General features: G+C 34.6%; 1 protein-coding gene and 1 long non-coding RNA gene across 2 annotated transcripts in view; both read right to left on the bottom strand.

The window, feature by feature from the left end:
* LOC143054951 (uncharacterized) overlaps positions 1–23532 on the bottom strand; it is a 290618-nt gene that overhangs the window by 57272 nt on the left and 209814 nt on the right. The window contains exon 9 of the mRNA XM_076228046.1: positions 13232–13303. Within this exon, the coding sequence (XP_076084161.1) occupies positions 13232–13303 (72 nt within the window). The remainder of the gene's footprint in view (positions 1–13231; positions 13304–23532) is intronic.
* Positions 1–23532, bottom strand: part of LOC143054958 (uncharacterized) — a 181794-nt gene that overhangs the window by 124792 nt on the left and 33470 nt on the right. The window lies entirely within an intron of this gene.

The following is a 23532-nucleotide window of genomic DNA, read 5'->3' as shown; positions in this document are numbered from 1 at the left end:
TATCGTGGTGGTAAGGATTGATTGTTGGTGTTTAACACCACTTTCAGTACTATTGTCTATATCTTGGTGGTAAGGATTGATTGTTTGTGTTTAACACCACTTTCAGTTCTATTGTCTATATCGTGGTGGTAAGGATTGATTGTTGGTGTTTAACACCACTTTCAGTACTATTGTCTATATCATGGTGGTAAGGATTGATTGTTTGTTTTTAACACCACTTTCAGTACTATTGTCTATATCGTGGTGGTAAGGATGGATTGTTGGTGTTTAACACCACTTTCAGTACTATTGTCTATATCGTGGTGGTAAGGACTGATTGTTGATGTTTAACACCACTTTCAGTACTATTGTCTATATCATGGTGGTAAGGACTGATTGTTGATGTTTAACACCACTTTCAGTACTATTGTCTATATCGTGGTGGTAAGGATTGATTGTTAATGTTTAACACCACTTTCAGTACTATTGTATATATCGTGGTGGTAAGGATTGATTGTTGGTGTTTAACACCACTTTCAGTACTATTGTCTATATCGTGGTGGTAAGGACTGATTGTTGATGTTAACAGCAATTGCAGTACTATTGTCTATATCGGGGTGGTAAGGATTGATTGTTGATGTTAACACCACTTTCAGTACTATTGTCTGTATCGGGGTGGTAAGGATTGATTGTTGATGTTAACACCACTTTAAGTACTATTGTCTATATCGTGGTGGTAAGGATGGATTGTTGATGTTTAACACCACTTTCAGTACTATTGTCTATATCGTGGAGGTAAGGATTGATTGTTGATGTTGAACACCACTTTAAGTACTATTGTCTATATCGTGGAGGTAAGGATTGATTGTTGATGTTGAACACCACTTTCAGTACTATTGTCTATATCGTGGTGGTAAGGATTGATTGTTGGTGTTGAACACCCCTTCAAGTACTATTGTCTATATCGTGGTGGTAAGGATTGATCGTTGGTGTTTAACACCACTTTCAGTACTATTGTTTTTATCATGGTGGTAAGGATTGATTGTTGGTGTTAAACACCACTTTCAGTACTATATTGTGGTGGTAAGGATTGATTGTTGGCGTTTAACACCACTTTCAGTACTATTGTCTATATGGTGGTGGTAAGGATGGATTGTTGATGTTTAACACCACTTTCAGTACTATTGTCTATATCGTGGTGGTAAGGACCGATTGTTGATGTTTAACACCACTTTCAGTACTATTGTCTATATCGTGGTGGTAAGGATGGATTGTTGATGTTTAACACCACTTTCAGTACTATTGTCTATATCGTGGAGGTAAGGATTGATTGTTGGTGTTTAACACCACTTTCAGTACTATTGTCTATAGTGTGGAGGTAAGGATTGATTGATTTTTGGTGTTTAACACCATTTGCAGTACTATTGTCTATATCGCGGTGGTAAGGATTGATTGTTGGTGTTTAACACCACTTTCAATACTATTGTCTATATCATGGTGGTAAGGATTGATTGTTTGTGTTTAACACCACTTTCAGTACTATTGTCTATATCGTGGTGGTAAGGATGGATTGAATGTTGATGTTTAACACCACTTTCAGTACTATTGTCTATATTGTGGTGGTAAGGATTGATTGTTGGTGTTTAACACCACTTTCAGTACTCGTGTCTATATCTTGGTGGTAAGGATTGATTGTTGGTGTTTAACACCACTTTCAGTACTATTGTCTATATCGTGGTGGTAGGATGGATTGAATGTTGATGTTTAACACCACTTTCAGTACTATTGTCTATATCGTGGTGGTAAGGATTGATTGTTGATGTTTAACACCACTTTCAGTACTATTGTCTATATCGTGGTGGTAAGGATGGATTGAATGTTGATGTTTAACACCACTTTCAGTACTATTGTCTATATCGTGGTGGTAAGGATTGATTGTTGGTGTTTAACACCACTTTCAGTACTATTGTCTATATCGTGGAGGTAAGGATTGATTGTTGATGTTGAACACCACTTTCCGTACTATTGTCTATATCGTGGTGGTAAGGATTGATTGTTGATGTTTAACACCACTTTCAGTACTATTGTCTATATCGTGGAGGTAAGGATTGATTGTTTGTGTTTAACACCACTTTCAGTACTATTGTCTATATCGTGGAGGTAAGGATTGATTGTTGATGTTTAACACCACTTTCAGTTCTATTGTCTATATCGTGGTGGTAAGGATTGATTGTTGGTGTTTAACACCACTTTCAGTACTATTGTCTATATCTTGGTGGTAAGGACTGATTGTTTGTGTTAAACACCACTTTCAGTACTATAGTCTATATCGTGGTGGTAAGGATTGATTGTTGGTGTTTAACACCACTTTCAGTACTATTGTCTATATCGTGGAGGTAAGGATTGATTGTTGATGTTTAACACCACTTTCAGTACTATTGTGTATATCGTGGAGGTAAGGATTGATTGTTGATGTTTAACACCACTTTCAGTACTATTGTCTATATCGTGGAGGTAAGGACTGATTGTTGATGTTTAACACCACTTTCCGTACTATTGTGTATATCGTGGAGGTAAGGACTGATTGTTGGTGTTTAACACCACTTTCAGTACTATTGTCTATATCGGGGTGGTAAGGATATATTGTTGGTGTTTAACACCACTTTCAGTACTATTGTGTATATCGTGGAGGTAAGGATTGATTGTTGATGTTTAACACCACTTTCAGTACTATTGTCTATATCGTGGTGGTAAGGATTGATTGTTGATGTTTAACACCACTTTCAGTACTATTGTCTATATCTTGGTGGTAAGGATTGATTGTTGGTGTTTAACACCACTTTCAGTACAATTGTCTATATCGTGGAGGTAAGGATTGATTGTTGGTGTTAACACCACTTTCCGTACTATTGTCTATATCGTGGTGGTAAGGATAGATTGTTGGTGTTTAACACCACTTTCAGTACTATTGTCTATATCTTGGTGGTAAGGACTGATTGTTGATGTTTAACACCACTTTCAGTTCTCTTGTCTATATCTTGGTGGTAAGGATTGATTGTTGGTGTTGAACACCACTTTCAGTACTATTGTCTATATCGTGGTGGTAAGGATGGATTGTTGGTGTTTAACACCACGTCCAGTACTATTGTCTATATCGTGGTGGTAAGGATTGATTGTTGGTGTTTAACACCACTTTCAGTACTTTTGTCTATATCGTGGTGGTAAGGACTGATTGTTGATGTTAACACCACTTTCAGTACTATTGTCTATATCGGGGTGGTAAGGATATATTGTTGGTGTTTAACACCACTTTCAGTTCTATTGTCTATATCGTGGTGGTAAGGATTGATTGTTGGTGTTAACACCACTTTCAGTACTATTGTCTATATCGTGGTGGTAAGGATGGATTGTTGATGTTTAACACCACTTTCAGTACTATTGTCTATATCGTGGAGGTAAGGATTGATTGTTGATGTTGAACACCACTTTCAGTACTATTGTCTATATTGTGGTGGTAAGGATTGATTGTTGGTGTTGAACACCACTTCAAGTACTATTGTCTATATCGTGCTGGTAAGGATTGATCGTTGGTGTTTAACACCGCTTTCAGTACTATTGTCTATATCGTGGTGGTAAGGATTGATTGTTGGTGTTTAACACCACTTTCAGTACTATTGTCTATATCTTGGTGGTAAGGATTGATTGTTGATGTTTAACACCACTTTCAGTACTATTGTCTTTATCATGGTGGTAAGGATTGATTGTTGGTGTTAAACACCACTTTCAGTACTATTGTCTATATCGTGGTGGTAAGGACTGATTGTTGATGTTTAACACCACTTTCAGTACTATTGTCTATATCGTGGTGGTAAGGATGGATTGAATGTTGATGTTTAACACCACTTTCAGTACTATTGTCTATATTGTGGTGGTAAGGATTGATTGTTGGTGTTTAACACCACTTTCAGTACTCGTGTCTATATCTTGGTGGTAAGGATTGATTGTTGGTGTTTAACACCACTTTCAGTACTATTGTCTATATCGTGGTGGTAGGATGGATTGAATGTTGATGTTTAACACCACTTTCAGTACTATTGTCTATATCGTGGTGGTAAGGATTGATTGTTGATGTTTAACACCACTTTCAGTACTATTGTCTATATCGTGGTGGTAAGGATGGATTGAATGTTGATGTTTAACACCACTTTCAGTACTATTGTCTATATCGTGGTGGTAAGGATTGATTGTTGGTGTTTAACACCACTTTCAGTACTATTGTCTATATCGTGGAGGTAAGGATTGATTGTTGATGTTGAACACCACTTTCCGTACTATTGTCTATATCGTGGTGGTAAGGATTGATTGTTGATGTTTAACACCACTTTCAGTACTATTGTCTATATCGTGGAGGTAAGGATTGATTGTTTGTGTTTAACACCACTTTCAGTACTATTGTCTATATCGTGGAGGTAAGGATTGATTGTTGATGTTTAACACCACTTTCAGTTCTATTGTCTATATCGTGGTGGTAAGGATTGATTGTTGGTGTTTAACACCACTTTCAGTACTATTGTCTATATCTTGGTGGTAAGGACTGATTGTTTGTGTTAAACACCACTTTCAGTACTATAGTCTATATCGTGGTGGTAAGGATTGATTGTTGGTGTTTAACACCACTTTCAGTACTATTGTCTATATCGTGGAGGTAAGGATTGATTGTTGATGTTTAACACCACTTTCAGTACTATTGTGTATATCGTGGAGGTAAGGATTGATTGTTGATGTTTAACACCACTTTCAGTACTATTGTCTATATCGTGGAGGTAAGGACTGATTGTTGATGTTTAACACCACTTTCCGTACTATTGTGTATATCGTGGAGGTAAGGACTGATTGTTGGTGTTTAACACCACTTTCAGTACTATTGTCTATATCGGGGTGGTAAGGATATATTGTTGGTGTTTAACACCACTTTCAGTACTATTGTGTATATCGTGGAGGTAAGGATTGATTGTTGATGTTTAACACCACTTTCAGTACTATTGTCTATATCGTGGTGGTAAGGATTGATTGTTGATGTTTAACACCACTTTCAGTACTATTGTCTATATCTTGGTGGTAAGGATTGATTGTTGGTGTTTAACACCACTTTCAGTACAATTGTCTATATCGTGGAGGTAAGGATTGATTGTTGGTGTTAACACCACTTTCCGTACTATTGTCTATATCGTGGTGGTAAGGATAGATTGTTGGTGTTTAACACCACTTTCAGTACTATTGTCTATATCTTGGTGGTAAGGACTGATTGTTGATGTTTAACACCACTTTCAGTTCTCTTGTCTATATCTTGGTGGTAAGGATTGATTGTTGGTGTTGAACACCACTTTCAGTACTATTGTCTATATCGTGGTGGTAAGGATGGATTGTTGGTGTTTAACACCACGTCCAGTACTATTGTCTATATCGTGGTGGTAAGGATTGATTGTTGGTGTTTAACACCACTTTCAGTACTTTTGTCTATATCGTGGTGGTAAGGACTGATTGTTGATGTTAACACCACTTTCAGTACTATTGTCTATATCGGGGTGGTAAGGATATATTGTTGGTGTTTAACACCACTTTCAGTTCTATTGTCTATATCGTGGTGGTAAGGATTGATTGTTGGTGTTAACACCACTTTCAGTACTATTGTCTATATCGTGGTGGTAAGGATGGATTGTTGATGTTTAACACCACTTTCAGTACTATTGTCTATATCGTGGAGGTAAGGATTGATTGTTGATGTTGAACACCACTTTCAGTACTATTGTCTATATTGTGGTGGTAAGGATTGATTGTTGGTGTTGAACACCACTTCAAGTACTATTGTCTATATCGTGCTGGTAAGGATTGATCGTTGGTGTTTAACACCGCTTTCAGTACTATTGTCTATATCGTGGTGGTAAGGATTGATTGTTGGTGTTTAACACCACTTTCAGTACTATTGTCTATATCTTGGTGGTAAGGATTGATTGTTGATGTTTAACACCACTTTCAGTACTATTGTCTTTATCATGGTGGTAAGGATTGATTGTTGGTGTTAAACACCACTTTCAGTACTATTGTCTATATCGTGGTGGTAAGGACTGATTGTTGATGTTTAACACCACTTTCAGTACTATTGTCTATATCGTGGTGGTAAGGATGGATTGAATGTTGATGTTTAACACCACTTTCAGTACTATTGTCTATATCGTGGTGGTAAGGATAGATTGTTGATGTTTAACACCACTTTCAGTACTATTGTCTATATTGTGGTGGTAAGGATGGATTGTTGGTGTTTAACACCACTTTCAGTACTATTGTCTATATCGTGGTGGTAAGGATTGATTGTTGATGTTAAACACCACTTTCAGTACTATTGTCTATATCGTGGTGGTAAGGACTGATTGTTGGTGTTTAACACCACTTTCAGTACTATTGTCTATATCGTGGTGGTAAGGATAGATTGTTGATGTCTAACACCACTTTCAGTACTATTGTCTATATCGTGGTGGTAAGGATTGATTGTTGATGTTTAACACCACTTTCAGTACTATTGTATTTATCGTGGTGGTAAGGATTGATTGTTGATGTTAAACACCACTTTCAGTACTATTGTCTATCGTGGTGGTAAGGATTGATTGTTGGTGTTTAACACCGCTTTCAGTACTATTGTCTATATCGTGGTGGTAAGGATTGATTGTTGGTGTTAAACACCACTTTCAGTACTATTGTCTATATCATGGTGGTAAGGATTGATTGTTGGTGTTTAACACCACTTTCAGGACTATTGTCTATATCGTGGTGGTAAGGATTGATTGATTGTTGATGTTTAACACCACTTTCAGTACTATTGTCTATATCGTGGTGGTAAGGATTGATTGTTGATGTTTAACACCACTTTCAGTACTATTGTCTATATTGTGGTGGTAAGGATTGATTGTTGATGTTTAACACCACTTTTAGTTCTATTGTCTATATCGTGGTGGTAAGGATTGATTGTTGGTGTTTAACACCACTTTCAGTACTATTGTCTATATCATGGTGGTAAGGATTGATTGTTGGTGTTTAACACCACTTTCAGTACTATTGTCTATATTGTGGTGGTAAGGATTGATTGTTGATGTTTAACACCACTTTCAGTACTATTGTCTATATCGTGGTGGTAAGGATTGATTGTTGATGTTTAACACCACTTTCAGTACTATTGTCTATATCGTGGTGGTAAGGATTGATTGTTGGTGTTTAACACCACTTTCAGTACTATTGTCTTTATCGTGGTGGTAAGGATTGATTGTTGGTGTTAAACACCACTTTCAGTACTATTGTCTATATTGTGGTGGTAAGGATTGATTGTTGGTGTTAAACACCACTTTCAGTACTATATTGTGGTGGTAAGGATTGATTGTTGGCGTTTAACACCACTTTCAGTACTATTGTCTATATCGTGGTGGTAAGGATGGATTGAATGTTGATGTTTAACACCACTTTCAGTACTATTGTCTATATCATGGTGGTAAGGATTGATTGTTGGTGTTTAACACCACTTTCAGTACTATTGTCTATATTGTGGTGGTAAGGACTGATTGTTGATGTTTAACACCACTTTCAGTACTATTGTCTATATCGTGGTGGTAAGGATGGATTGAATGTTGATGTTTAACACCACTTTCAGTACTATTGTCTATATCGTGGTGGTAAGGATAGATTGTTGATGTTTAACACCACTTTCAGTACTATTGTCTATATTGTGGTGGTAAGGATGGATTGTTGGTGTTTAACACCACTTTCAGTACTATTGTCTATATCGTGGTGGTAAGGATTGATTGTTGATGTTAAACACCACTTTCAGTACTATTGTCTATATCGTGGTGGTAAGGACTGATTGTTGGTGTTTAACACCACTTTCAGTACTATTGTCTATATCGTGGTGGTAAGGATAGATTGTTGATGTCTAACACCACTTTCAGTACTATTGTCTATATCGTGGTGGTAAGGATTGATTGTTGATGTTTAACACCACTTTCAGTACTATTGTATTTATCGTGGTGGTAAGGATTGATTGTTGATGTTAAACACCACTTTCAGTACTATTGTCTATCGTGGTGGTAAGGATTGATTGTTGGTGTTAACACCGCTTTCAGTACTATTGTCTATATCGTGGTGGTAAGGATTGATTGTTGGTGTTAAACACCACTTTCAGTACTATTGTCTATATCATGGTGGTAAGGATTGATTGTTGGTGTTTAACACCACTTTCAGGACTATTGTCTATATCGTGGTGGTAAGGATTGATTGATTGTTGATGTTTAACACCACTTTCAGTACTATTGTCTATATCGTGGTGGTAAGGATTGATTGTTGATGTTTAACACCACTTTCAGTACTATTGTCTATATTGTGGTGGTAAGGATTGATTGTTGATGTTTAACACCACTTTTAGTTCTATTGTCTATATCGTGGTGGTAAGGATTGATTGTTGGTGTTTAACACCACTTTCAGTACTATTGTCTATATCATGGTGGTAAGAATTGATTGTTGGTGTTTAACACCACTTTCAGTACTATTGTCTATATTGTGGTGGTAAGGATTGATTGTTGATGTTTAACACCACTTTCAGTACTATTGTCTATATCGTGGTGGTAAGGATTGATTGTTGATGTTTAACACCACTTTCAGTACTATTGTCTATATCGTGGTGGTAAGGATTGATTGTTGATGTTTAACACCACTTTCAGTACTATTGTCTATATCGTGGTGGTAAAGATTGATTGTTGGTGTTTAACACCACTTTCAGTACTATTGTCTATATCGTGGTGGTAAGGATTGATTGTTGGTGTTTAACACCACTTTCAGTACTATTGTCTTTATCGTGGTGGTAAGGATTGATTGTTGGTGTTTAACACCGCTTTCAGTACTATTGTCTATATTGTGGTGGTAAGGATTGATTGTTGGTGTTTAACACCACTTTCAGTACTATTGTCTTTATCGTGGTGGTAAGGATTGCTTGTTGGTGTTTAACACCGCTTTCAGTACTATAGTCTATAGTGTGGAGGTAAGGATTGATTGTTGATGTTTAACACCACTTTCAGTACTATTGTCTATATCTTGGTGGTAAGGATTGATTGTTGGTGTTTAACACCGCTTTCAGTACTATTGTATTTATCGTGGTGGTAAGGATTGATTGTTGGTGTTTAACACCGCTTTCAGTACTATAGTCTATAGTGTGGAGGTAAGGATTGATTGTTGATGTTTAACACCACTTTCAGTACTATTGTCTATATCTTGGTGGTAAGGACTGATTGTTGGTGTTTAACACCACTTTCAGTACTATAGTCTATATCGTGGTGGTAAGGATTGATTGTTGGTGTTTAACACCACTTTCAGTACTATTGTCTTTATCGTGGTGGTAAGGATTGATTGTTGGTGTTTAACACCACTTTCAGTACTATTGTCTATATCGTGGTGGTAAGGATTGATTGTTGATGTTTAACACCACTTTCAGTACTATTGTATTTATCGTGGTGGTAAGGATTGATTGTTGATGTTAAACACCACTTTCAGTACTATTGTCTATCGTGGTGGTAAGGATTGATTGTTGGTGTTTAACACCGCTTTCAGTACTATTGTCTATATCGTGGTGGTAAGGATTGATTGTTGGTGTTAAACACCACTTTCAGTACTATTGTCTATATCATGGTGGTAAGGATTGATTGTTGGTGTTTAACACCACTTTCAGGACTATTGTCTATATCGTGGTGGTAAGGATTGATTGATTGTTGATGTTTAACACCACTTTCAGTACTATTGTCTATATCGTGGTGGTAAGGATTGATTGTTGATGTTTAACACCACTTTCAGTACTATTGTCTATATTGTGGTGGTAAGGATTGATTGTTGATGTTTAACACCACTTTTAGTTCTATTGTCTATATCGTGGTGGTAAGGATTGATTGTTGGTGTTTAACACCACTTTCAGTACTATTGTCTATATCATGGTGGTAAGGATTGATTGTTGGTGTTTAACACCACTTTCAGTACTATTGTCTATATTGTGGTGGTAAGGATTGATTGTTGATGTTTAACACCACTTTCAGTACTATTGTCTATATCGTGGTGGTAAGGATTGATTGTTGATGTTTAACACCACTTTCAGTACTATTGTCTATATCGTGGTGGTAAGGATTGATTGTTGGTGTTTAACACCACTTTCAGTACTATTGTCTTTATCGTGGTGGTAAGGATTGATTGTTGGTGTTAAACACCACTTTCAGTACTATTGTCTATATCATGGTGGTAAGGATTGATTGTTGATGTTTAACACCACTTTCAGTACTATTGTCTATATCGTGGTGGTAAAGATTGATTGTTGGTGTTTAACACCACTTTCAGTACTATTGTCTATATCGTGGTGGTAAGGATTGATTGTTGGTGTTTAACACCACTTTCAGTACTATTGTCTTTATCGTGGTGGTAAGGATTGATTGTTGGTGTTTAACACCGCTTTCAGTACTATTGTCTATATTGTGGTGGTAAGGATTGATTGTTGGTGTTTAACACCACTTTCAGTACTATTGTCTTTATCGTGGTGGTAAGGATTGCTTGTTGGTGTTTAACACCGCTTTCAGTACTATAGTCTATAGTGTGGAGGTAAGGATTGATTGTTGATGTTTAACACCACTTTCAGTACTATTGTCTATATCTTGGTGGTAAGGATTGATTGTTGGTGTTTAACACCACTTTCAGTACTATTGTATTTATCGTGGTGGTAAGGATTGATTGTTGGTGTTTAACACCGCTTTCAGTACTATAGTCTATAGTGTGGAGGTAAGGATTGATTGTTGATGTTTAACACCACTTTCAGTACTATTGTCTATATCGTGGTAGTAAGCATTTATTGTTGATGTTTAACACCACTTTCAGTACTATTGTCTATATCGTGGTGGTAAGGATAGATTGTTGGTGTTTAACACCACTTTCAGTACTATTGTCTATATCGTGGTGGTAAGGATTGATTGTTGGTGTTGAACACCACTTTCAGTACTATTGTCTTCATCGTGGTGGTAATGATTGATTGTTGATGTTTAACACCACTTTCAGTACTATTGTCTATATCGTGGAGGTAAGGATTGATTGTTGATGTTAAACACCACTTTCAGTACTATTGTCTATATCGTGGTGGTAGGACTGATTGTTGGTGTTTAACACTACTTTCAGTACTATTGCCTATATTGGGGTGGTAAGGATTGATTGTTGGTGTTTAAAATCAAAACCATCAAACTTCGACAGGTCAATTAAGATTGAAGTTAAAAGCAACTCACAAGCTCACTGTTGGATGCAATGTAATAAGATTATTTGGTTTAACTCGGTAAAAAAAATCATCCGAACCGAAAAAAAATTGAATCTTAATCTGTAACAAGTCATGGTTAAACTATAAATCAAATATCAAATCAATATCTTCAAGCATAATAAAATTGAGAATGGAAATGGGGAATACATTTTTTTGTTTGAAAAACTGATTATTTGCGTGAATTTTCTAAGTCCAAGGACCAAACCTCTTCACAAAATCATCAGACCAGAACAAACTCCTAAATCGATCTGTAACTTGTCATGGTACAACTATATACCAAATATCAAATCAATATCTTAAAGCAAAATAAAACAAGAATGTGTCCAAAGTACACGGATGCCCCACTCGCACTATCATTTTCCATGTTCAATATAGACCGTGAAATTGGGTAAAAAATCTAATTTGGCATTTGAATTAGAAAGATCATACCATAGGGAACATGTGTACTACGTTTGAAGTTGATTGAACATCAACTTCATCAAAAACTACCTTGACCAAAAACTTTAACCTGAAGCAGGACAGACGGACGAACGAACGGACAGACAGACAGACGGACACCGGACATTTGTGTACCATAATAAATTCCATCAAGCGTATAAAAATTGCTTGCAATCTATGAAAGTCATGGAAGTGTTGTATTTAATTTTTTTAATAAATATACTAGATCCAATTATTATGTTCCAAATGTGAATAACACAACAAATGGAAGTTTTTAACGACCTTGACTGGCTATACAGCCCTTGCACGGGTGCTCAGGTTTCCTTTTATCTATAAAAGAAGATAAAGTAAACCTTAAGGTGACAACTCCATCAGGCAAAGTTATCAGGATTTTTTTGCTGGCAATTCAAACCTTTTTAAATCTCCATACTTTCACACATTTTATAGTTTTAGGTTTTCAACTTTTAGTAATGGGCTATTAAGTATCAATATATAATGTGTGGTGTGAACAGAAAAAATATCAAATAATAGAAATTGACGTCATAAAACTTAAGTACTATTAAAATGTTAAGTACATTTACTTTATTCTTGATTCTGTTTCTTGTAAAACATTTTTCAACAAAAAAGATATTTACTTGGTTTATACAGAATAATTTTCAAGAACAAATGAAGAAGGCACCGCTTTATTTTAAAGATTAAGGTTATTTACCATTTGTAAAGATGAGCTTGGCTGTTCTTTTACGGGTCATATTGATTTCATTCACTCAATTGTTTCAGAAGTTGTAGTGCCTGGCTTACCTGATGAAGGCAGATCAGAAACATATCTTTGACACATGGAAAACAGTATCATGTTGTTTTATGAAGGCCTCCCAAAGTTTGTTTTTTATTTATTTTTTCTAAAAGCTGCAAAAGAATCCCACTTCAAAAATTGTATCAGTTCCTTTCAGCTTCCTTTTGCCCCTTATCTATCAAACATTGTAAGAACTTATTTATGGAAAGCTTAAGCTGCTTCTAATAAAATTCTTTTTTTATACAGTTTAAACTTTTTTTGGGGTGTGGACCAATTAATTTATATTCTATTTCTATATCATGTATATAGGATCAAATCTAAAAAGGAAAGTCATTAAAAAAGGGGCTTAGCATCAGTATGTTGTTACTTTTTCACTGCAGTGTTAATAGCAACTGTTTGATGACTACCAGACCCAGAGATACCTCAAATATCATAAAAAAAATTCTAGTGTACTTTCATGATTTTACTTCGGTAATGAGAAATTTTGACTATTAGATGTAAAATTTCTAAGTTTACCCTTCTGTTGCACCTAAGATGGTTTTGTGTGTCTTCTCTTTTTATGGTATTTAGTTTTTTATCTCTCTACATTTTGTAAATCGCTTTATATTGTTTTATTCTGAGTGTAAGCATTTGTAATTCGAAAGCATGTGTACCTGTAAGTATTCCATCACTTCCTTATACTGCCCATTTTCTCCTTTAGCTGCTAGATCGTATGGAGTCTTACCCTGAAATACAGACAAATATGTACATTACTTTCATCTGTTAGCAACAAAGAAGACTTTTGTAACAAGTATCTTACAATTAGTAGGACCAGTAGCAGCTGAGTGGTGTTTTACTTTATATTGACAATATTCAGACAGTGTTCATCAGTACTTTATATGATTCGGCTAAAATGTGCTCTAAAATGCAAATAAATGGAAAGTTGGCACTGTCAACAGATGCTCCCAATACTGCACAATTATTGACAGAAAATAAAATTAACTGTGAAATTGCCTAATTCCTGTTGAATTGTGACATGGTTAAAATGACCACATGCAGGAAAGCTGTTAACACATTACAGTTCCAGAAGACAATAAATCACTTGCACATTCTATGGTGTTTCATTTGAAAAAATATAAAGGAGATCAATTTACAACATGCATAGTTATGACTTGTTTCCGATGGAACAAACATTCCGAACAAACTTTCCTCTGAATTCAGCACAATATCTTCGTAACCCTGAGAGATTTTATTTGAAGGTGGTTATACATAAATTTGCAAAGGCAAAGCTGAATTTAAGTTATAATTTTGATTTGATTTTTGGTGTTTTAACGCCACTTTAAAGCACCGCTTTTGGGCTATTTCATGGCGGCCAGTTTTTATTGGTGGAGGAAGCTGGAGTGCCTGGAGAAAACTACTGACCGAATTTAAGTTATAAGATATTGGTATTTTTTAATATTCAATTAAAATATCATGGTCATTTGTGAATTCAAATGTCAGCTGATTGTGTTGTCGGACTTTTACATCAACCTACACTTATTTTCTGTATAATTAACAATTCATATACAAACTAATTTAAAGTCTTTTATGCAATCAAAAGGGAGGTGATTGAAATGTGTGTGGGTAGTATTAGCGACAAGATTGATCTCTACTGTATTATGAATGTGCGGTTTTGTCACCTTTTTAGTACTGTTGCAAAAAATCATTGCTATTTTAAATTCATTTCTAATATATGACAAATTATAAATTTGTCAAAATTTTCTTGACTCTAAAATGAATCAAAAAGATTGATAAAAAACGTACACAATTCTTTAAAAATATTAGACTTTGAACTCTGGAGATAATGACAAAAGAGAATGATTTATTAATTGTTATACAAGACATCTAGCATGTCTAGAAAGGAAGAATTAATTTTGCCTTCAGTTTCATGAAAAATGACATTCCTTTTATGGTATGGAACCTTGTGGTATTATTTCATTGTGACCCCTAGACTTATACTCAAAGTATTGTCCAAAAACAAGAAAATCCAAGTTTGTTCTTTTGCCCCTAATTCCTAAAGCGGTTTGTCCATGACCCCCAAAAAGCAATCCCCACATTCCTTTTGAGGTATAGAACCTGTGGAAAAAACAACAAATTTCCGGCCCCTTTATGGCCCTTAATTTCTAAACAACTAAAACAATAACCCCCCAAATCAATACCATCCGTCCTATTGTGGTATGGAACCTTGTGCTATAATTTCGTAGAGATTCATATACTTTCACCTCAAGTTATTGTCATTTTTCAAAATGGAAGGATGAACTGCATACTAACATTGAATACTGGCAAAAATCTTTTGTATACTTCAGAAAGGTTGCATAGATACATATTTGTATAATTTCCAATATACATTTTTATTTAGGATTAAAATCAGAGACACAAAGTTATGTTTTTTTTACATCCAGCAGTGTATTGTTGACCCAGACATTTCTACCCACGTGACTGTTGTCTTTGACTGTTAACATATAGCAAAATAACATTCCTTATCGCTTGTTATATTATTAGTATATATGTCAATTTCATCAATAAGTATTTATGAAAATAATTTTTAGAACATAGATAAATGATATGAAAATGTTTTGTCGTGAGAAATATATATATAATATATCAATAACAAATCAAAAATACCGAAAATTTGAGTTAACATAAATATGCGAAAGAATATCTAAGAACGTTTTGCGGGAAAATATGAATGCCTAGTACTCAAATCCAATCTATTAGAAAATTTGAATTATTACAGAAGAGTTTCCACCATGCACTTGTACTGCACTATTATTAGAATATTAGAATAGAATGATAAACAAATGGATGATAATTATATATACATGTTATATAGAAATATTAATATAATATTCAACAACAACAAGTACACGGATGCCCCACTCGCACTTTTATTTTCTATGTTTATTCGACTGCACATTGGGGTCAAAACTCTAATTTGGAATTATCATATCATAGGGAACATGGAAGTGGGACAGACAGACGGAAGAACGAAGTACGGACAAAAGGAAGCACAGACCAAAAAACATAATGCCCCTACATGGGGCGTAAAACTAAAGGCCCTTAAGAGCCTGTGTCGCTCACCTTGGTCTATGACCATATTAAACAAAGGACACTCTCCAACAATGTAGAGGAGAATAGACTTATTGATAAAAATCTCTATTTTGTTGATTTTGCATTACTGATCTTTTAGTTTGTTAACTTTCTCTGACTTATTAATAGATCTTGCCTTGCTGATAATTTTTGTAATTTGAAGTGTTTATTTATCTATTTAATTATAATTTAAATCATATAAAGCATTACAGAAAAAAAATGTGTCTCTCTAAATATCATAGTTTTCATGATAATAGGGGAAAATGGAAAACAAATATGGTTAAAATCATTTATGGGCAATAAGTCCTATAAGCATGATAATAATGTATCTTAACAGTTTTGACATATATGGAAAATCGGAAGAGTTCATTATGCTGAACATGTTTGCCCCTTTCAGATTTCTCTATTTATAACGGTTCAAAAATTAATAGACAAAACTTGCATTTTTCTCCTATGTTCTATTTTTAGCCATGTCAGTCATGTTGGTTGATACATCTGACACATTGTTTGAACTAATGATGATTGTGGTCAAGTTTTGTTGAATTTGTCTCAGTGGTTTCAGAGGAGAAGATTTTTGTAAAAGATAACAAAAATTTACAAAAAAATGTTAAAAATTGACTATGAAGGGCAATAACTCCTTAACGGGTCAATTGACCATTTTGGTTATGTTTGACTTATTTGTAGATCATACTTTGCTGAACAATTTTGCAGTTTACAGTTTATCTCTATATATTATAATATTCAAGACAATAACCAACAAGAGGCTGTCACATCGACAGCAAACTGGATTTATTAATATTTATTTGTGTCCTGGCAATATCACAAGAGCCATTACTGATGAATGGTGAAAGTGAAAATCGTCAATATCAAATTTGACCTCCTTTTTGTAGTCAGTATCAACATATTAAAATTTGAAAAGCTGAGATTGAATGGTTCATTAGTAAATGCAACAACATGAATTGAAACGCCATTTTACGATCTTTCAAGAACCATAACTCCTGAATGGTAAAAGTCAAAATCGTCATTATTGAACTTGACCTTCATTTTGTTGTCAGTAACAACATATTACAATTTTAAAAGATTTGGTTGAACGGTTCATGAGTAACTGCACGGACACGACATTTTTTAAACTTTCAAGAACCGTAACTCCTGAATGGTAAAAGTCAAAATCGTCATTATTGAACTTGACCTTCATTTTGTTGTCAGTTACAACATATTAAAATTTTAAAAGGTTTGGTTGAATGGTTCGTGAGTAAATGCACGGACACAACATTTTTAAAACTTTCAAGAACCGTAACTCCTGAACGGTAAAAGTCAAAATCGTCATTATTAAACTTGACCTTCATTTTGTGGTCAATAACAACATATTAAAATTTTAAAAGGTTTGGTTGAACGGTTCATGAGTAAATGCACGGACAACATTTGGTGGACACAAGGAAGCACAGACCAAAAAACATAATGCCCCTACATGGGGCGTAAAACTAAAGGCCCTTAAGAGCCTGTGTCGCTCACCTTGGTCTATGACCATATTAAACAAAGGACACTCTCCAACAATGTAGAGGAGAATAGACTTATTGATAAAAATCTCTATTTTGTTGATTTTGTATTACTGATCTTTTAGTTTGTTAACTTTCTCTGACTTATTAATAGATCTTGCCTTGCTGATAATTTTTGTAATTTGAAGTGTTTATTTATCTATTTAATTATAATTTAAATCATATAAAGCATTACAGAAAAAAAATGTGTCTCTCTAAATATCATAGTTTTCATGATAATAGGGGAAAATGGAAAACAAATATGGTTAAAATCATTTATGGGCAATAAGTCCTATAAGCATGATAATAATGTGTCTTAACAGTTTTGACATATATGGAAAATCGGAAGAGTTCATTATGCTGAACATGTTTGCCCCTTTCAGATTTCTCTATTTATAACGGTTCAAAAATTAATAGACAAAACTTGCATTTTTCTCCTATGTTCTATTTTTAGCCATGTCAGTCATGTTGGTTGATAGGCGGGGTCATCTGACACATTGTTTGAACTAATGATGATTGTGGCCAAGTTTTGTTGAATTTGTCTCAGTGGTTTCAGAGGAGAAGATTTTTGTAAAAGATAACAAAAATTTATGAAAAAATGTGAAAAATTTACTTTGAAGGGCAATAACTCTTTATGGGGTCAATTGACAATTTTGGTCATGTTCACTGAATTGTAATCTTACTTTGCTGAACAATTTTGCTGTTGACAGTTTATCTCTATCTTTTATATTATTCAAGATAACCAAAAACTGCAAAACTGTATGCGTACATTGCCTATGTAAATTTTAGAATTGTTTGTATGCACATTGAACGACAAATTTATGTGACGTATATAATTTTTCTGACGTCGGACACTCGAGTAGATCCATGTGTTCGTGGATAGGTTTTTGTGTCCTGTTAAATTGTTCCCTTTTAAAAGTTTTGGATTCTCATAAATTCTATGTATAACTTTTGGACTAGTTTGATTTCTGTAATTTATTCTTACATACTTTTGATTTTTTAACCCTGTCTGCGCTCATTGCCTATGTAAAATTTAAAATTGTATATAATCCACAGGTACTTTTGATAACTATTGTATGCACATTGAACGACAAATTTATGTGACGTATATAATTTTTCTGACGTCAGACACTCAAATCAATCCATGTGTTCGTAGATAGTAGATGTTGTTGTGTCCTGTTAAATTGTTATACGATGATGACTGATGTTCCCATATTTTGACTATTTTATTGATTGTGACTGTTTATTTAACGCATCATGTAAATTTAACGGAATTTGATGAGACTGTTGTTAAAGTGAGAGGGTTAGCGCTATAGAACCAGGTTTAATCCACCATTTTCTACATTTGAAAATGCCTGTACCAAGTCAGGAATATGACAGTTCTTGTCCATTCGTTTTTGATGCGTTTTGTTTTTTGATTTTGCCATGTGATTATGGACTTTCCAAATTGATTTTCCTCTGAGGTCAGTATTTTTGTGATTTTACTTTTTCCTTAAAATTACCAATTCAGGGGCAGCAACCCAACAACGGGTTGTCTGATGGGTATGACAATTTCTTAACATAACCGTCCCAGGGGTTAAAAAATCCACTAGCCCGACGCCCGGGACTAAAACATTTAGACCTCTGGCTACCTAAACTTGTAACCCAATATGTCCGACGGACTAGTAACAAAAAAATCTTGGCGTTTCTAAAATAGAAAAGGGGAAATCCCCTCATCACTTTTCTATCTTAGCCAATCAGATTCGACTGCGTCATCCGGGATTCCTAGAATTTAAACTGATTTTGTACAAGTTTTTATATAGAACAAATAACTCTGGGTGGATCCCGTACTTTCAATATCGATGTGTCTGTACAGGGGCAGACCTGCCAACTTTTGAAAATCTCTATGGGGGATTTAGCGCGCGACAAGATTTTTAAGGGTTACAATTTTAGCGACTTTTCTGTGAGCATTGTTTTTTACTCCTAAAATAGTGAGGGGGTATACATTGCTTATGCAACCTGATTGTACCTCCTTCTGATTAATTCATAGCAATATAAATGTGAATCCCTTTTGACAGCAGAAACCTGATTTTGTCAGATATCAATTTGAAACATGTGCACATTTTATGGACGCCATTTTGTTTTTGTTTACATACTGTGAAGAAGCCTCAAGGTTACAATGTACCAAATGAAATTACATGGGCGCAGCCATTTTATGAAGGGAACATGACAAAGAGATAAAAATAGATGGCTCTCTGTGATTGGTTGTTATATCATTTATATATTTTTATTCTGGAAAGCATCATGAATGAAGTTTCATGCAAGCACAAATTTGTCCTTAAATGAATATGATGAGAGGCCGGAAATATTTTTTTTATGTTGATCAAAATTAGAGAAAAAAATTTGCGAAATCGTAAGGTATCGTGAAAACCCCAAAAATTCACCAAGAAATGCCATGGGACCATATATATTTGAGTGTGGTAAAATCACAAATAGATATTGAGCTTCAATTAGACAACAACAGTTCCATAATTAGTTTATTGAAAACGCCTTTTAAGGAGATAATTGCTAAAAATAGCATTGCCGGCAACAGGGGCCACCATTTAGTACTTATATTCTCAAGAACGGTGAACCATGACCTAAACATTAACAGTCTTCAGAAAACTTAAACTTGATGCAATAATATTTCATCAGTCATGATTATCTTCCTTGATATTCAAATGAATTCGATTTTTAAAGAAATTAAATTTTATTACAAATACAGTTTCAGTTTAGAGACTGTGCTCAGGTTGTAATATATTTATAGCCCACAATTAGCTTACCTGTGTTAAATGTAAATATTGACAATACTGTACATCATTTATAAAACAATTATAAAAGACTCAAACTATGGATGGTGATATTTATGTAAAAGAGGGACGAAAGACAAAAGGGAACAGTCAAACTCAAAAATCTAAAACAAACTGACAATGCCATGGCTAAAAATGAAAAAGACAAACAGACAAACAATAGTACACATGACACAACATAGAAAACTAAAGAATAAATATGTAACGGTCATTAAATTTATTTTAATAAATAGAATTTTAAAACTGAAAACAAATATGAGCATTACATAATTAACCAGCTGATAATTCTTTTACACAAACTGATGATGTACAAAAATGTACCTGATAAAAACCCCTTCAATCCTAGCTTTTATATACCCATGTATAGCAGTGGTCAAGACTTGTATCATCTCCGGATTTGGTCAACTCATTATATCAGAATATTCAGTAAATATTCAATTATCGATTAATTGAATATATCTACTAATGGGATATTTTTTGCTGACATAAGTTTTGGGTATCCAATTTGCAAAAATTTACTGTACAATGGATACAAATTGTTATGTTTATAGAATTCATTGTTATTGCAGCAAACTCTGAAATTGTAAGGCATTCTAGGGCTAGCAGGTAAGTTTTGTTGGGCTTGTAGTTCTTCCAACAGGGCTAGTAAAATCCTGCTACCAATAAGCCCTGAGCTAGTGAGCTATAACGAAATTTCTTAACCCCTGAATAACCATCGTCATCTGTGAAACAGATATTCTATAACGGTCAACAACTTATGAGGGTCATTGATCTTACAATTTTCCAAGGGTTGATTTCAACTTCATCTTTTGAAACTCTTGCTGTAATAGCTTCCTTGTAAGCAGCAACCCAGAAATCATGATAGGAAATGCAAGCTCTGTAATATCATATCAACTGGGATATATGGTCTTCAAATGCAGGTGCTACTGGAATGTTGCTTCATAGATAAAAGAACAGAGTTCCAATGTCCCCTACATTGCACTTATTTAATATTTCCAAGGGGCATAACTCTTTTCAAAAAAGTTGATCGTCCACCATTTTAGAACTTATTTGAGATATTACTGATATCGACTATAGTATAAGTTTTATAAAAATCTGGCAAGAATTGTACCCATGAGAGCGCTAAAAAGGTCATTTTCCATAAATTCATTATTTCCAAGGGGCATAACTCTTTAAAAAAAATCGATCATCCACTATTTTAGAACTTGTCCAAGATATTGCTGATGTTAACCTATAGTATAAGTTTTATAAAAATCTAGCAAGAATTGTACCTGTGAGAGAGCCAACGAGGCCATTTTCCATAAATTTAATATTTCTAAGGGGCATAACTCTTTTACAAAAAGTCGATCAGGGGTTCAAATTAGCGGTGGTTACTATCTACAACCAACAGAACATCGATTTAAAAGAAAATAAAAATTAAATTTGCCGAGCTTTTTAATCACCAGTATCCCCAAGAGAAAACGAAAACGGGATCCATCGGGATCCCAATGCAATCCCGGTGAAATTGTCGGGATAAGCCGGGATAAGCATCTGGAGTCGGGATCCCATTCAGAATAAATATCTGAAACTGGGATCCCATTTGGGATAACTGTCTGAAACCGGGATTCCAGTCTAGATGAAACGGGATAAATATCGGACACTGGGATCCCAATCGGGGTAACTGTTTGAAGCTGGGATCCCAATCGGAACTGTTTAAAGCTGGGATCCCAATCAGGATAACTGTCTGAACCTGGGATCCCAGTCTAGTTAAAACGGGAAATTGTATGAACCATAAATATGTCAGTGTTTGGTTTGTGTATACATATGTCTCTGATGACATCAAGTACAGGTTATTGGTGTTAATTAACAATGTGTATGACACCAAAGCTGTCAGGTGAAGCCAATCACTTTTAAGTGTCACTTAATATTCAGTTTGACAGATATTTATAAGTCAGAAAAATGCAGAGATTTTCGCGATGTAAATGGCAAGCTCAAATGGCAGGGCGTCCTAGAAATGTCAACGGGTGTTTTGCCAGACAAGCTTGGGCGTTTCTGATGTTCCCCAAGTTCACATAAGTGCGTTTCTATTAGTTGTCGTCCGGCATCAAAGATAAGATAATGATCGACATCGTAAAATGTTTGGTTTCTCAATGTAAAATGTAAAAAAAATCATGGCCACATGCTTTGTTATCAATTGTACTGAACAGTTCGACCCTAGAAAATACTGTCCCAAATAATGCGGCCACTACCTTATCCGCATGCACCCTGTGCCGATTACTAAAGTATTCTTTTCTTATATTTAGTAAAAACTGGCCAGTAATTAATTTCTTTTATGCGATACCCTTAATTTATTTATAATACCGTTACGGAGACAGATCAACTTCTGGCCGATATAATTTGGGGCAAGATTGTCACTTCGACGTTAGAGTACTGGTAAAAACGTCATCAAAATCTGATTACGCTGATTTATGGAGGACAGGACCAAGATCCGATGCAGATTTTTTCAAATAAGTGCATTAATAATTTAATTTAACATGTGTATATGTGTATATAATGGTTATAAAAATAATTTATTGAGGAACTATGATTTTTATGGTTTTTATTTGAGCAAATCAACATTAGAAAGTCTGAAAATATATTTATTTTTACCATATACAATGAATAAACTTGTTGTCACATAACAGGCATAACTGGTAGGTATGTTAACATTTAATTCAGTTGTGTGTATGTTTATTTGGTGAAAATAATAAGTCGCTAGTTATTTATCTTCAGGGGATAAAAAAGGGGAAATTTGCAAAAAAATTTAAAATAGCCTTCCAAGACGTCATAATTATTTGGACTAGCTTCCAATCTACTGTATAAACATGCAATAATATTTCTATTGAATTTGTTGCTTCAAAACGTATTGAACAAATGATTCTTTGTGGATTTTTTTTTATACTTTTAGGGGATTTAATGATATTTTTAAATGGAGCTGCCAACGAAACAGATTGCATGCAGATATTCCAGTTACCATAATTTACTCAGCAATACTAGTTGGAAGTACAGAGACAGCAAATTAATTAACAGAAAGGAGAACATGACATGTATCCTTTGTAACATAAATAACCCATGAATCCCAGTGGCAGTGCAATTTGAATTGGTGCATGTATATCCTGCTGGGATTTATTTTTGGGATCCCTCTTTTTTTTTCGGGAATCCCAGTATATTTCCACTGGGATTTACATCGTTATTATTCATATTCTTAAATTACTGAAAACTTGTCTAAGGTATAAGGTACTAAGAAAAACAAAACAAATTTGACATCGAACAAGTTACCATGGCAACAAATCATAACCTAATTTGCATAATTTGTTAAATTTCATGATTTTCCTTGTTTTTCATCAAATTATAAGTCTATTTTAGACTGAAAAAGTATGTGCGCACCCAAGAAACAACTTTAAATTTGGTGAGATAATGCCAATAGTTATAATAAAGCTTTTGTCAAATTATTTTGTTGTTTCT

Source organism: Mytilus galloprovincialis, chromosome 12 (assembly GCF_965363235.1).
Source record: "Mytilus galloprovincialis chromosome 12, xbMytGall1.hap1.1, whole genome shotgun sequence".
NCBI lineage: Eukaryota > Metazoa > Mollusca > Bivalvia > Mytilida > Mytilidae > Mytilus > Mytilus galloprovincialis.
The sequence above is the reverse complement of the archived record's forward strand: the minus strand, read 5'-3'. Positions and strand labels throughout refer to the sequence as shown.